At 43.9% G+C, this 13622-nt stretch overlaps 1 protein-coding gene across 1 annotated transcript in view; it reads right to left on the reverse strand.

The window, feature by feature from the left end:
* The window catches only part of LOC8041562 (DNA polymerase eta), a 56256-nt gene that overhangs the window by 15857 nt on the left and 26777 nt on the right, over positions 1-13622 (reverse strand). The window contains exon 6 of the mRNA XM_029987533.4: positions 9644-9747. Coding sequence (XP_029843393.3) covers positions 9644-9747 — 104 coding nt within the window. The remainder of the gene's footprint in view (positions 1-9643; positions 9748-13622) is intronic.

Here is a 13622-nt window from a genome sequence, read left to right on the forward strand (position 1 = left end):
GCGGGCGACGCTGCGATCCAAACAATCATGCACTCGAAAATGGCTCAGACTTGCGCTGTTTTCCATCGCGAGAAGGGCTTCAAACTCATATCTGACTAATTTCGCAATGATATCCGGTGTTGATCTTTTTATACACAAAAGAGGAGGGTTGAAAGATAATAGAACACTAAAAAAAGCAAATTTGCTTTTTTTCGAAAAAAAAATTGTTTTTCGATTTGCATTTTTCCTTAAAGGCCTTTTTAATTAGGAACCTACAAGAACCCAGATTTCCTTCAAACCCGGGTTACACTAAGGCGCATTTGTGAGCCTCACTTTAGGTGGTTCGACTTTTTAAAACAACGGATGGATAAACCTGGCGTTATAATCGAGTGACCGCAAAATTGGCCTCAAAGGTGACACCATTTTGAAATAACTGTGATTTTCGGAGTTGGGGCGGTTTTTCAATGTTATGCTGGCAACATGTACCTACATGGCTACTTTAAATAAAATCCATCGAATCCAGATCCAAATTTATCAAAACATCGTAAAACCTGCCATTCTTTCTTCTAGTCATAGTGGTGGATTTGTCCGACAACATGGTTTGCCTTTTGCGCTTCCACGTAGTCAGAAGTTTCGTGCTTCTGTGCCGTCGGACATTTTTGCACCAAACCAACAGCAGCACGATGTGTGCAGTACGATGCCATATCCGAAAACGAGGCAATTTTGATGATTGAAGAGCTGGGAAACTATGCTGCTGCTTGGCGGCTTGACGTCAATGAATCCACAATTTGCAAATAGGGGTGCCAGTGGGAAGTGTTTTTCAAATGCGAACCAGACAGAAAAGCCTTTTGTGGACCTCGTTGTGGCCTTCACTGGGATTTGGGAAACAAATTTCCGGAGTTTGTCACCAACGAGGATCGGGCCTCGACGCCTTGGAGAAGAATCGAGCCACAGTGTGCGTTGAAAATCACTGAATGGGTGTCTGCTGTGTGCTACAGCCTCCCATATGACATGGTTGTTCGTGCATTTATAAAGTGTTTGATTTTGAACGACCTCAACGAAGCAAAGGAAGGCATCATCTGAGAAGAAGACAGGGAAAAGAACTCCACCTTTGACAACGGCAGTGACGGGGAAATCATTCCCCCCAAACTAGCCAGTGTTAGCCACCATTTTTTAAAAATAAAGGTACAGTATTTTCCAGGCTATACTCCACACCGAGTGTAAAGTCCGCATACCATGCATAATCCGCACCTGGTACTTGGTCGACAGGAAAATCTCATACACGGCACACTTTGACAGATGTCTGCCCACCTAGCTCACACAGGAGCTTGTATTATACATAAATCACCATTAACATACTCTTTCATTCACAAATTCCGTCACGTCTGGTTGACTTCTAACGATCTTGAAAAACAAAATTCCTGTATACTTAGCCCGCACGCATAGATAGACCACACAGCCAGAAATTTATACTTTTAAACATGTATAGCCCGTGGACTATAGCCCGGAAAATACAGTAATTTTTCATTCCTCCATCAACCTCGCAGTACAATCGTGGCTTTTTTTTTTTTTTTTTTTTCGCGGGCCATAATAAAAGGTTGCATCTCGCGTTACGATTGTGGTCATGCTAGATTCAAGTAAATACGGTAGTGGCTGTATCTTTTATAGCTTTATAGCTGTTAGCAGCTTGTGCCACCAAGGCAAAAACCTAAAGGACAATTTTTTTTTTCCTTCGCCGTTTTAAGCCAATTTGCGCCCCCTCAGAATTTTCGTAACTTGCAGGCAGTATGGCACATCACCGGGAGGACCTATAGGGGATCGAGCAAAAAATAAAAAAACAAGCACCCCTCACCTTTTCCTCTCGGCGAGGGGTTTGCAGTTACCCTCTGGTCAAACCCTGTAGGCGTTACCAAAAAACCAGACCCACTGGGAGCTCCCAAGTCCTATGCAATTCCAATGGCAACTTTTTAGTATTTTACTCTCAGAAACCACCAAACAGATTGGCTTGGGAATGGTTTTATTACAAAGATAATAAAAAACTGAGTAATATTCTCGTGCTACATTACCCAATCTTCAAGTTTAAAATTTTTTACGGGAGCTTCAAGCTGCTGGGAAAAAGCCCTTTTTTCATTCCGTTCTTCCCGAACATTTAAAAATAAACCAGGGCCTAGATAAAAATCCAGGCACCACAGTATTGAAGACCAAGACTTTTTTAATATAGCTCTTACAAGGTATTTTTCCGAGAGATTCTCATTGTGGTAAAATTTAACTAAGTTTGTGGCCCATCAAAATGCCAGAAATCCAGCTGTGAGCTGGCACCATCTATGAGCGTGTCGCGAATACTACCTCTTGAAATTGCGCAATGTGTCATTGCGCACCGGACTACTTGCATCTTCAAGGTCGGTCCGTTCGCAGTCGGGATTTTGAGAGAAAAAATCTCAGAAAAAGCAAGGTTTTTCTTTTCTTTTTTTTTTTGTTTGTTTGATTGGTTTGCGTGTAGCGGGGGTGTAATTAGTCACATCACCCGAGCGCGTCGTTTGCAAGGATGTTCCGTTCTTTGTTGGTGTACTGGGGTTGCACAAATGCAAGTAAAAGGTTTCTTCTTTTTTTTTTTTTTTTTTTGTTCAGTAACAAAGATATTTTGCGGTTAGCATGGGTGGAGGATTCCGAGTTTTCGGTGTTTATTTTTCGTGAAATTCGGATGGTGTTTTTCGGAGTTATTTTTCGCTGGGGATTCGGGATTTATCGAAGTTCATATTTGTTAGATTGAAAATTCTTTGAAATTCTGAGTTTATTTACTGTGTAAAATTTAAAGAATTCGAATTAAAAATAAATAAGGTCCTGGTACCATGACCCGTTGTCTTGAAGGAACCTCGATGTGCTAAAACGCTAAACCCTCTTTTCAGTACTTCCAGATTTCAAAGGAAACTGAAGTGAAATCTCCTAAGGACCACTGACCGTGTGCACTTATAAGGTTTAATTGTAAAACTCCGTCTTTTTTGCCGTTTATTTTGTCGCTGTGACCTCTAAATTCAGAGTTTTTCGGATAAATCCGAATTCACAGAAAATTTACCGGCGAGTGTTTCTCGGATTTTTCCAGATTTATCCGAAAACACGGAACCCCAGTCATAAGTCGTCAATCGACCGAGCGCGACGTTGGGAGGATGTTTGGCTCTTCGTTAGCGTTTTCAGTCACGAAAATGGGGGTGAAAGATTTCGCGCTTCAAGCAGTTCTTACGTAAAGGCTGAAGTTAGCAACTGCAGGTTAACAAAAGCTACCGAAGCGTCAATGGATTGATACTGTCTTACCACTTCTTTCTGTTCGAAGTAGGAGAGGTGATTTGATCTGGCGATTTCAAATATTCTGCAGAGAGGCATTTAAAATATTTACTTATATTAAATGCGGAAAAAACATACATTCATTCGTCGATTTTGTTTTAATTTCGACATTCGCTTTCCATATAAAGCTTTGGAGGTTGGTTTCTACCGTAAAAGATCAAACATTGCGAAAATTTCTTCACTGGAGCTAAAAAGAGAAAAAGCTTTTTGGTAGTAGGCGTCCCATGTAGCTATTTGGAAGTTGTGAAAGTCTTTCGCTGAACATTCTTTGCTCGACTACAACCAAGACTCTTCATCCAGTATTTCATGAAATAGAGGTGAATGTTTCAGACAAGAACCTGCACACACTTTAATGTGGTGTACGTCGATTGCACTGTCATGGCTGTGATGAGCTCTTGGCCGGCTGTTACTGTTGGGCGGTGGAGAAAATCTCACCGGAGAACGGGCGGCGGAGAAAAGGTCGTTGGTAAAATGCTCACCGCAAAACCGACAAATGCGAAGAAAAGCTCATTTACGAAATATTTTATTCAATATTTAAATTTTAATATTCTCGGCATTGTTCGCACTGTGGTGTTTATATTTAAAACTCACGTCGGCACTTTGCTCACCGCTCATGCTGCGCTTTTTGCGTGTTCGCGTATTTGTAAAACCAAGTGTTCTTGTTCAACCCCAAAAGTACAGCTTACTTTCTAAGAAAAATGGGGAATTGGAAGATGAATCCACTTTTGCAGAATGCAAACTCAAAAAGTGGAAAATGTCTTTTTTTTTTTCTTTTTGTTTACTTTGACATGGAGACTAGGACATTGCCTCAAAGTTGATTACTACCAGGAGCAACAATGTGAGCTCTGTATCGGCACCCGACAACTCCTGACATCCCAAAAAGTATCAAGTCCGTCTTAGGCCACTTCATCGAAAGAGGTCATTGTTTACTAGAAGGCAAAAGGAAAACGGAACATAATATTGCCGCTTGCGCAGCTGGCCAGGTAGACAGCGCGCCCGTGGCCTAACGGTTACCGTGCCTGCCTTCCATGCGAATAGCTGAGCTTCGATGCCTGGCCGCGGATATAACTTTTATTGTTTCTGTAATGTTGCGTTATGGTAAATATGAGAATCCTGCTGCTTATTCAAGGTTAGAATGTTCTACGTGCCGAACCTTCCACACCAATCGTTCTAGAAGCCCACGCTTGTACATAAACAGCTCCACGTGGAGAGCCGGTGTCAGTCCTGATCCTGCTGTTTCGCCAACATCGACGCCTGCGACGCTAATCTTCTATTTTGTTCGCCCCATTAAATGTTTAGTTTCTCCAGTTATTCACAGCCTCATCACTTGTCATTCGTGACAAATGGTGAGCTTTTCTCCGCCGGAGAAGAGCGCAGCACCGAGAAGCTCACCGGAGAAAAGTTCATTGAAAACTGACAGATGCTGAGATAAACCCACCCAAGAATTATACGATCAACCTTTTAAATTTAGTATTTGCGGGTCTCCTCCAGGGGTCCTGTAGAGAACACAAACGAAGATATATACAAAAGTTAGCATATTAAAGACACCAATAGGAATGAAGAAGTCCACAGTTATGCAATGACAAAGTGGCCTCGTCATTTTACCCGACGATCACAGAGAGCCCCCAAATTGTGTCAGGAACCAACCTAACCAAAAATCATAAGCTAATAAAAAAAAACAAAAAAAAAACAGAAAAGATTGTTGTTATTATCTATATACCAAAAGAATACCATTTCCGAAACCGAAAATCGTAGGTGAGTTTCCACCGCATTCATCAAGAGACCGGTGAGCTTTTCTCTGCGTCGGTCAATTTTGCGGTGAGATTTGCTTCTATTGGCATTTTTCCGAGATTCGTGACTTTGCCATCAACCTGCGCCTTTTTTTTTTTATATCGCAACTGCAAAAAGATTGAACGTGCCTGAAAGATGATGCCGGTTTTCAGTCATCATATTTTCACAAAGCGAGGCGTCTGAGGTTCTGTTGCACACTAGAAGGTCAACCGCACCTGGGATTGGACATTTCACCGAATGCCATTTCACTGAATGTGCCATAAGTTTCCGCCAATTAAGTTTGAAAATTGATACTTTCTTAAAAAATTTGGAATCTTGCAAACAATGAAGTCATTTCTTATTGACCGCTCGTACGACAGACGGTTAGATGGCACGACGGAGGACACGCCTGGAGTTGTTACCAAGCGGATGGATTCGGGGTTTCCACCATCTCCCCCCTCCACCAGCCCCGAATATTTTTTTTTTGTTTAGCATGCATTTTTTTTGTTTTGTTTTTTCCGCTATTAGGATTTTTTGTTTAAAAATACCGGCCAATTGGTGCAATTGAAAGTTTTGGTACGGGACAACAACTTTTTCGATGCAACGACGTTTGATGAAATGTTATGAGACCCTACGCAGTTCCTGTTTTTTTTTTTTTTACTTTATCGTTATTTTTTTTTATTATTACTTTGCTCAACGACAACTCAAGCGCAGATTTGGAGCGCCCCCCCCCCCTTTCTTTTTTCTCCCTAAAGACAAACCGGCAAAACACAAAGAGGGTCCAGACTCCTCGGAATGCAATACAACGATGCCTACTCCAGCCACAAGCCAGTGGGCCCGGTTCAATTAACTTTGAGAGTACCGTAATATCCCGAGTCATCGCCCATCCCCGAGCCATCGCCCACCCCATTTTTTGAGCCAATGTCGATTTCCGAAAAAAACACCGAGTCATCGCCCACCCCTTCAAATACCCCAGCGCGGACTCTGCGATCCTTGAACACTCATCCTACCCGAATGACGCGGCCGCGGACCTTACAGTTGGAGGACGTCCGTGACAAAGCAAAACGAAGGAGGGAAAGACATTTTTTTTTGTTTACGCATTTCCTCCGTGAGCGACCCCAAAGTGGTCGTGTATCCGTGCGAAAAGAAAACGATGGAGATAACAAAATAAGAGTTTGTTAACGTAACCGCGGAGTGTTAGGTCAAAGTCTGTCTCCCCCGAAGTAAGGTCACCGCGAACCCGCTCCTTCTTCCCGCCCGTCGCGACCGCTGTTGTGCAATATTTTAGGCAAAAGCCAAAGCGTAAATAAAGCTTTGCTGGAACGTCCTACACAGACGTTTGCAGAGCGTCCCAACCGTGCATTGATAGCCCGCCGTGCACGGACGCATGTATGTACGCATCAAACAAGAAGGTTGCGCAAGAGCTTGCAATTGACAAGGCGCCCGACTTGGCCCCACGCCAAAGTATTTGCCAACGCGACCGCCGGCTTTCCAGCTTTCCCAGCATTGCTCTTGGTCGCTTCTTTGGTCCGCTCGCTCACTCGTTGCGCCTGGTCGGTTTTTCTATTTTCTTGTAGACTTTTCTTTCTTTTTTTTTTACTAACTAGGAGAACATAATGGTGACATTCTTTCACGGAACAAACGTTCGTGCTATATGCAGATCGGCGGTGTTTCTAGCGCGTATGCGAGCAACGGACTTCGCTATCGTAAAATATTCTTTCGTGAGCATTTTTTTTCTAGAAAACAATCAAACTAAATCGAGTTTTGAGTTTGATGTATCTCTTGTGCATCAGCGCTAGATACGCAGAGAAAAATAGGCGGTTTTTTCCGTTTTTTTTCAAGTGTTTGTGCTCACCCACCGAGACATGGCCCACCCCACTTTTTTAACGAATTTCAGGCGGTTGGGGGGTGGGCGATGACTCGGGATATTACGGTAGCGTTATCCATCGGACAGAACGAGCGGGTTGGCATAGGATGGAAGAAAACGAGAAAGGATGAGCAACCGTCCTTTCTCGTTATTTTCCTCAAGTTTAATTAGCGTTATCCCAAGCGCAAAGAGGGACCCGGCCCAAAACAAGCCAGAAACCGAAACTCAGCTAATTTTAGCTGAAATTTGGACTATAAGTGTCGGTGCATCAACCTCATGTTTTTAAACTGGAATTGGTCATATTATGTAAAAAAAAAAAAAAAAAACACTGTGGTGGTGACCGCGGTACATGGCTCATAGCTTTGCTGATACATAAACATTCCACTTTATCTCAGTTTCGCTTGACATAGAGTTGGCTCACTTTGAAAAAAAAAAGTTCTTGTGATTTTGTACGAAAGACAATCACATGACCCAAAAAGCGTCCAGTGCCCCTCGACGCTGATACTTGGTGCCACAGCGCTTACTTCTTCGAGTGATTTGCGGAGGCGGCATCTCGTCCGGGCGAACAAAACAAAACAACAACAAATGCGGCGCTCGGTAAAATATGCTAGGGCCTAAGTGGCAATTCAGTTCTGTGAAGTGATTAATCTGAACACGTAATTATAAAAGTTAGTTAGAACCTTTTTTCTTTTTTTTTTAACACAGCTTTCTGACAATAGAATTACGCTTTGATCAGTATGTATATAAGACGCAACACTATCTAAACTTGTGGTAATTGTTTGTTTGGCATTTCGGCAATACAACATATAGTTCTGCTTCCGTGCAATTTAGAAATTGCTCACCTATTTAGAAATCAGGGTGACCGTTGAAATAAAACAAAATCCGGTGCTCAGTTAAAAAACAAGATGCTGGGACTCTAATGGCTGTTGCTTGCAACGCAAAATGGTTAATTTCGTTTCTTTTTTTTTCTCACAAGGAGATCAGACACTTTTTAGAGTGAGTAGCTTTATTTTTCAAAGTGCTGCTTCACTGGAATGAAAAGTAGGGTTTGAGGGGCCGCTATTAGGACGCAACGCCATTCCGACTTGTGGCAGATATTTTTCTCAACATTTTAATTTATGACACAACACCACGAAAGAAATGTACGGCATATTTCGCTTTTGTACTGACGATATCAACAATCTACATGCTATTTGGAAATCGAATCGTGCGAAAAATCTCGGAACACGGAATACCCGAAAAACTGGGCCAGATATTTTTAGGGAGTAAAACCGGGCAGCGAAATGAGGCGTTCTCTAACCGCATTTTTTTCTTCCTAATCTGGTAAGAGTGGGACAAAGGGCTTCCTTCGTAATGGGCTTGGAGGCCCACAACCCTCACTGCTATCCTCCTTCTAAATTGCAGAAGAGAAAAAAAGCCATTCTCGCAGCTTGCAGGGCGGGGTGATGGGAGGGGTGAGTTAAGTGGGGGGCTTTCAGGGTCAAGCCATCCGCTGATAACCGGAACAAAAAGACAAGCTTTTTCTTTTTGTTTGGAAATAGCACTATATCGCGTAAGCAGGTAAGTGAAAAGGTTTCCTCCCCAGTGCCATCTGGATTCCAGAAAAGGTCCTACCGGAGATGAAATTCTACTGCGATATCCTCTTAAGACCGTTGGAGCCACGTGGGATGGTGTCTCAATTTTATAACTCTGTTCCATCTGTCCCGGCCAGCTGTGCTGGTTAGTTTTAAATCATTTCAGTTCCCCTAGATAATTTCGACCAATCTTCTGACCTCCTGCTCAATACTCTAGTCTTTTTCTCCTCCATTCTTCCATCCTCGCCAGAAAAACCCAAAGCCCTTGCCATATCTGTTACCCCTTCAGAGAGAGCACGGCGAAGCTCGTGCACTTCAAAACCAAATACCAGTTGCCAACAAACCAATGTTGCCAACCTCATTTTTGCGGTTACCTCCGCTGTTTTCATCGGCCATGTTGTTTCATGGCGACGATCCCCATTAGGGTCAGATGAGTCTGCAGCTGACCACAGTTGCAACCAAAGAAGTCATGTCAGGTTAAACGTTGATCATTTCAAGTAAGAAAGGCGACGAAAACATGCACAATACAAACAAATAATCTGCTAGCTTTGATGAATGTATCTTGCAAAATGATAGCCCAAACACGGTCCACAAGTTGTCATAAAAAGGAAAATTCAAAGCAGTCAAAACACTCACACTTCGTAGGAAGCCACCTATATTTGAAGTATGAAAACACGAAGCAGCGGAGTAAATATAGCGCGAAGCGGCGCAATGACAACGACCACACTCGCCAAACCGCCCAGCGTTGCCTGGTCTAAGGGAAATCGAAGCAGCTGTACAGTGTTGCTGGAACTTCCAGACTGACATAGACTCAGTGTTTCTTACATTTCAGTGAAAACGTCGGAGGATATGGGAAAGGGTTGAACAGGCGGTTGGCAAAGCACCCATGAAAACATCCTAGGCTAAACCTATAAGTGTGAACTTTGGGTAGGGATCCTCTATTTTAGAAAATTTCTTTTCCATTCGCTCCGTTCAATCCAAGTAAGTCTTGTCTTAGTGTTTCTTTTCCTTAAACACGGATGGAAAGCACACAATGCCGCCTGCCCTCTTGAAACACCCTGAATACGTAACTTGGACATTGAGAGAACCGGGCAAAGAAAGAGGCAAATCTCACAGCTTGTGAACAGGCAGGGTGGCAAAGAGGGTTGGCACAGCGCTGTGGGGAAGCACCGTCTGCTGCCTGGGCTTGTGCAGACCACACACCAGCTTGGCCAGGACCTGAAGGGCACAAAGAACTAGGTCAAGTGTACAAGGCTACAAATTCTGGAGCTTAATCTAGGTGGTTGAATATTCCACTTTTTCCCAACAGTTCCAGGTTTGCTTCGACTACTTTATCCAAATTCCACGACTGATGTCCAAAAACAAAGCCTCCAATCAGAAATTACGGTAACAATGATGCGCAATAGAGCCACCATATCTGCTCTCAAAGAGAGACAAGTACTGCAGACTGAAAAGCCATCTTTTGGCCACTTTTGCTAACCAGTCCAACAGACTTCAGACTCCCTTTAACTTTGTAATCGTAGGTGTCAAGTGTGTAGCACTTGACACCTACGATTCACGGAGGAAATGCGTAAACAAAAAGAAGTGTCTTTCCCACCTTCGTTTTACTTTGTCACGAACGTCCTCCAACTGTAAGGTCCGCGGCCGCGTCATTCGGGTAGGATGAGTGTTCGCGGATCGCAGAGTCCGCGCTGGGGTATTTGAAGGGGTGGGCGATGACCCGGTGTTTTTTCGGAAATCGATATTGGCCCAAAAAATGGGGTGGGCGATGGCTCAGGGATGGGCGATGACTCGGGATATTACCGTATGCATCTCCAAATGCTCAGTCTCCGCCCAAATGTAGCCCTAGCAGTCCGAACCAAATGCAGAAATTTCAGAACTAACCGTTATCTTATTCAAAACTTATAAGGGAATGTCTAGAACTTTCAACGGGAAAATGAGGCCCATGCTTGGCAGTTTGTGCCATTCAGCCCCACGTATTTGTGGCCTTTGTCAACCACCCTTCAACCTCGAAAACTTCAAAAATTTGCTTATAACTGTTGAATACGGTAGTAGTAGCTCTTTCTGAAACTTCGGCATCTATTTCAGACTGCTAGCAGTACGCTCGGGTGGAAACTGACCATTCGACGTACATACTTTACATCTGCGATTAAAAACACTAAAATATTATCAGGGACACTCTGTTTTTTAGAAAACAACCTGCCAAATCAGCTGTTTATGTACAGACAGTAGGCGCACAATAAGGCCATGTCGAAAGGTACTTAATAGAGGTACACAACCAAGAGCATATCGGATGAACACCTTTGCTACTGTCTAACCGTATAGCGAAAACAGGCGGAAAAGACAAGGACGGCAAACCGCCGCTGAATCTGTAGCGTCTCTGCCATTCCATTTAGGTCCGTGGTTAAACGGTAAAAACGTGAAATGCATTGTGTGGCGCTTTGCAGTGATGTTGTGCAAACAAACCCGGTATGCCGTTTGTGCCTTAACCGTGAAAGCCTCGTCATGCATGGTGTCTCTGAAAGCCCTGCCGAAGCCAGCACTCCCGTGCAGTGAAACGCACAGCCAAACACTGACCAGGGCATCTAGGAAATTATTATGTTGAAATTCCCTGACTTTTCCAGGTTTGTCCTGATAATTTCAGGCGAAATTCTCGGACCACTGTAGAAGTAGTTAAATGTATAAGACCGTTACAACACAAGGCAATGAGCACTGTGAGGATAATTTTGCACGGGCTTAATCCAACTTACATATTCAAAAATATTTGTGTTCGTCAAGTCCGGATTAAACGAGCACTTTCTTGCGGCCAACATCGTCAGTGAAGAGGCCACTCCCGGAAACACAATGAAAACACGACGCTCAACCACACGCGTCAATAACCGAATGGCAGCATGGTCGCCAGATGCACACTTTCAAATACTTTCAACTTAAAGGACACATGTAAAGGAAAAAAACATTTTTTTTAGACAGCTTAGATGGAAAAAGGATGTCATAAAACGATTTTACAACGAAGAAAAAAATTTTTTAGAGCTATATTTATGGCGCTAAACGAATTTGTAGTTGGCGCTCGCGGGAGCCGCCGCTGGTCACGTGGTAGGGCCGCGCGCCGCCGCGCTGCGTCCCCGCCGCACGCTGAGCGTTGTGCAAACACCGCTTCAACGCGTTTTTCCACGCCGCCGTCGCCGCCGCCGCACAAGTTCGTCTGCTTCGGGGCGCCGCCGCCGTCGTCTGACCGGCGCACAGGTCTATCACGTCTGCTTGCGCTTTTTCAGGAGTTTCCTTTGAGCTCTAAAAGTTACTTATTCATCTTAGTTTTTTGTTATAGTTCAAACAAAGATGAATAAGTTACTTTTAGAGGCCATAGGAAGCTTCCAAAAGAACGCAAGCACCACGTGATAAATAAGGACCAGTCACGTGATAAATACGGACCACTTTTCCGCGGTACCCACGGGCGCTAACTACAAATTCGTTTTGCGCCGTAAATATAGCTCTAAAATTTTTTTTCTTCGTAGTAAAATCGTTTTATGGCGTCCTTTTTCCATCTAAGCCGTTTAAAAAAAATGTTTTTTTCCTTTGCATGTGTCCTTTAAGGCTTGGATTGGATTGGCGTCTGCGGCTTTTCCATGTTGTACTGTGCAGGGGTGCACCACAATGTGGCTTCTCAAACAGCGTTTCTAGGAAACCAGCGGTTCCCCAAAGTACCCTCACGGATTCCCCCAAGTTCCCAAACTTACTTGACCATCGGTCACGAAGTGAGGTGTTTTTCCAGTTCGAGAACTAATATTTAATCGGATCCAAGCCCCCGACCCAGGCGAAAATTTCGAATTGGGACCAGTTGGAATCTCAACTGATTCCAACTGGGACTAGCTTGTCCCAACCGGGGATCAGCAGGGACCAATAGGGGTCCAACTGGGACCAGCTCAGGGGTCAACTGGCTGGAACCATTCCTAATTGGGACGCAACTAATTTGACCATGCCTAGTTGGGGAACAAGTAGGGGTGAACTGGGATCAGTTAAGGCATTCCCAGTCGGAGTTGAAATGGTCTTCCAATTTCCAACTGGAGTTCACACAGTGCATCAGCTTGGACAAGTTGGGGATGTATCGATTTTTGTCTATGAAGAAAATTAATGGACTACATTTATGAATTTATCAAAATAAGTAGAACTTCAATTAGGTACATTTATATATTTATAAAAATAAATAAATTTTATTGAACTACATAAAATCTGTTTACCTAAATCAGTGGTTCTCAAATGGGGGTCCGCGAAGGTATTCTAGGGGTCCGCAAAGCACAACCTCATCAGCCAATCCCGGCGAAAAAAGTTGTCTTTTCTCAGATTAAGAAGAAAAATTCCAATTTTCGGGTGAGTTTTCTAATGTATATGTCAAGAGACAAGTATACTTCACAATAGCCCTTAGTTATATCCATTTATTTAACCAATATCATAATTAACCTATACCTTTCCCTTCCCCTCACCACGAACAGGGTCCTCTATCATCTCCACCGATCCACAAGGGGTCCGCAAAACATCAATCGTTGAGAACCACTGACCTAAATAAACATTTATGTACAAACATCAGCATGTGTTATAAACACTTACGTAAACACCTACATTACTTTTGTTTGAAGAAATATACAGAGTGTCTAGCAAGTTATTATCTTGAAATTCCCTGACTTTTCCAGGTTTTCCCTGACAATTTCAGGTGAAACTCCCTGACCACTGTAGAGGCGGTTAAATATACAAGACCATTACAACACAAGGCCATGGGCGTACCAACCGGAAAGGGGGGGGGGGGGGGGGCAAGGGGGGCACTTGCCCCCCCCCTCCAGCTCTCAGAGTGGGGGGCGGGGCAAGGCATGTGTTTTGACCCCCTCCCGAGACAGCCACCACTGGGCAGGGCAAGCACTGGCCGGCAACGCCGAAGGGATACCAAGGGCATCGCCCCCCGGCCCAGGTGGGAGGGGAGGGAAAGGGGTCCGGTTTGCCCCCCCAATCAGAAACACGTTGGTACACCACTGCACAAGGCATTGAGCATTGAGCACTGTGAGGATCATTTTGCACCGGCTTAATCGAACTAGCATATTCCTAAA

This window comes from Ixodes scapularis, unplaced genomic scaffold (assembly GCF_016920785.2).
Source record: "Ixodes scapularis isolate PalLabHiFi unplaced genomic scaffold, ASM1692078v2 PGA_scaffold4__175_contigs__length_147842914, whole genome shotgun sequence".
Classification (NCBI taxonomy): Eukaryota; Metazoa; Arthropoda; class Arachnida; order Ixodida; family Ixodidae; genus Ixodes; species Ixodes scapularis.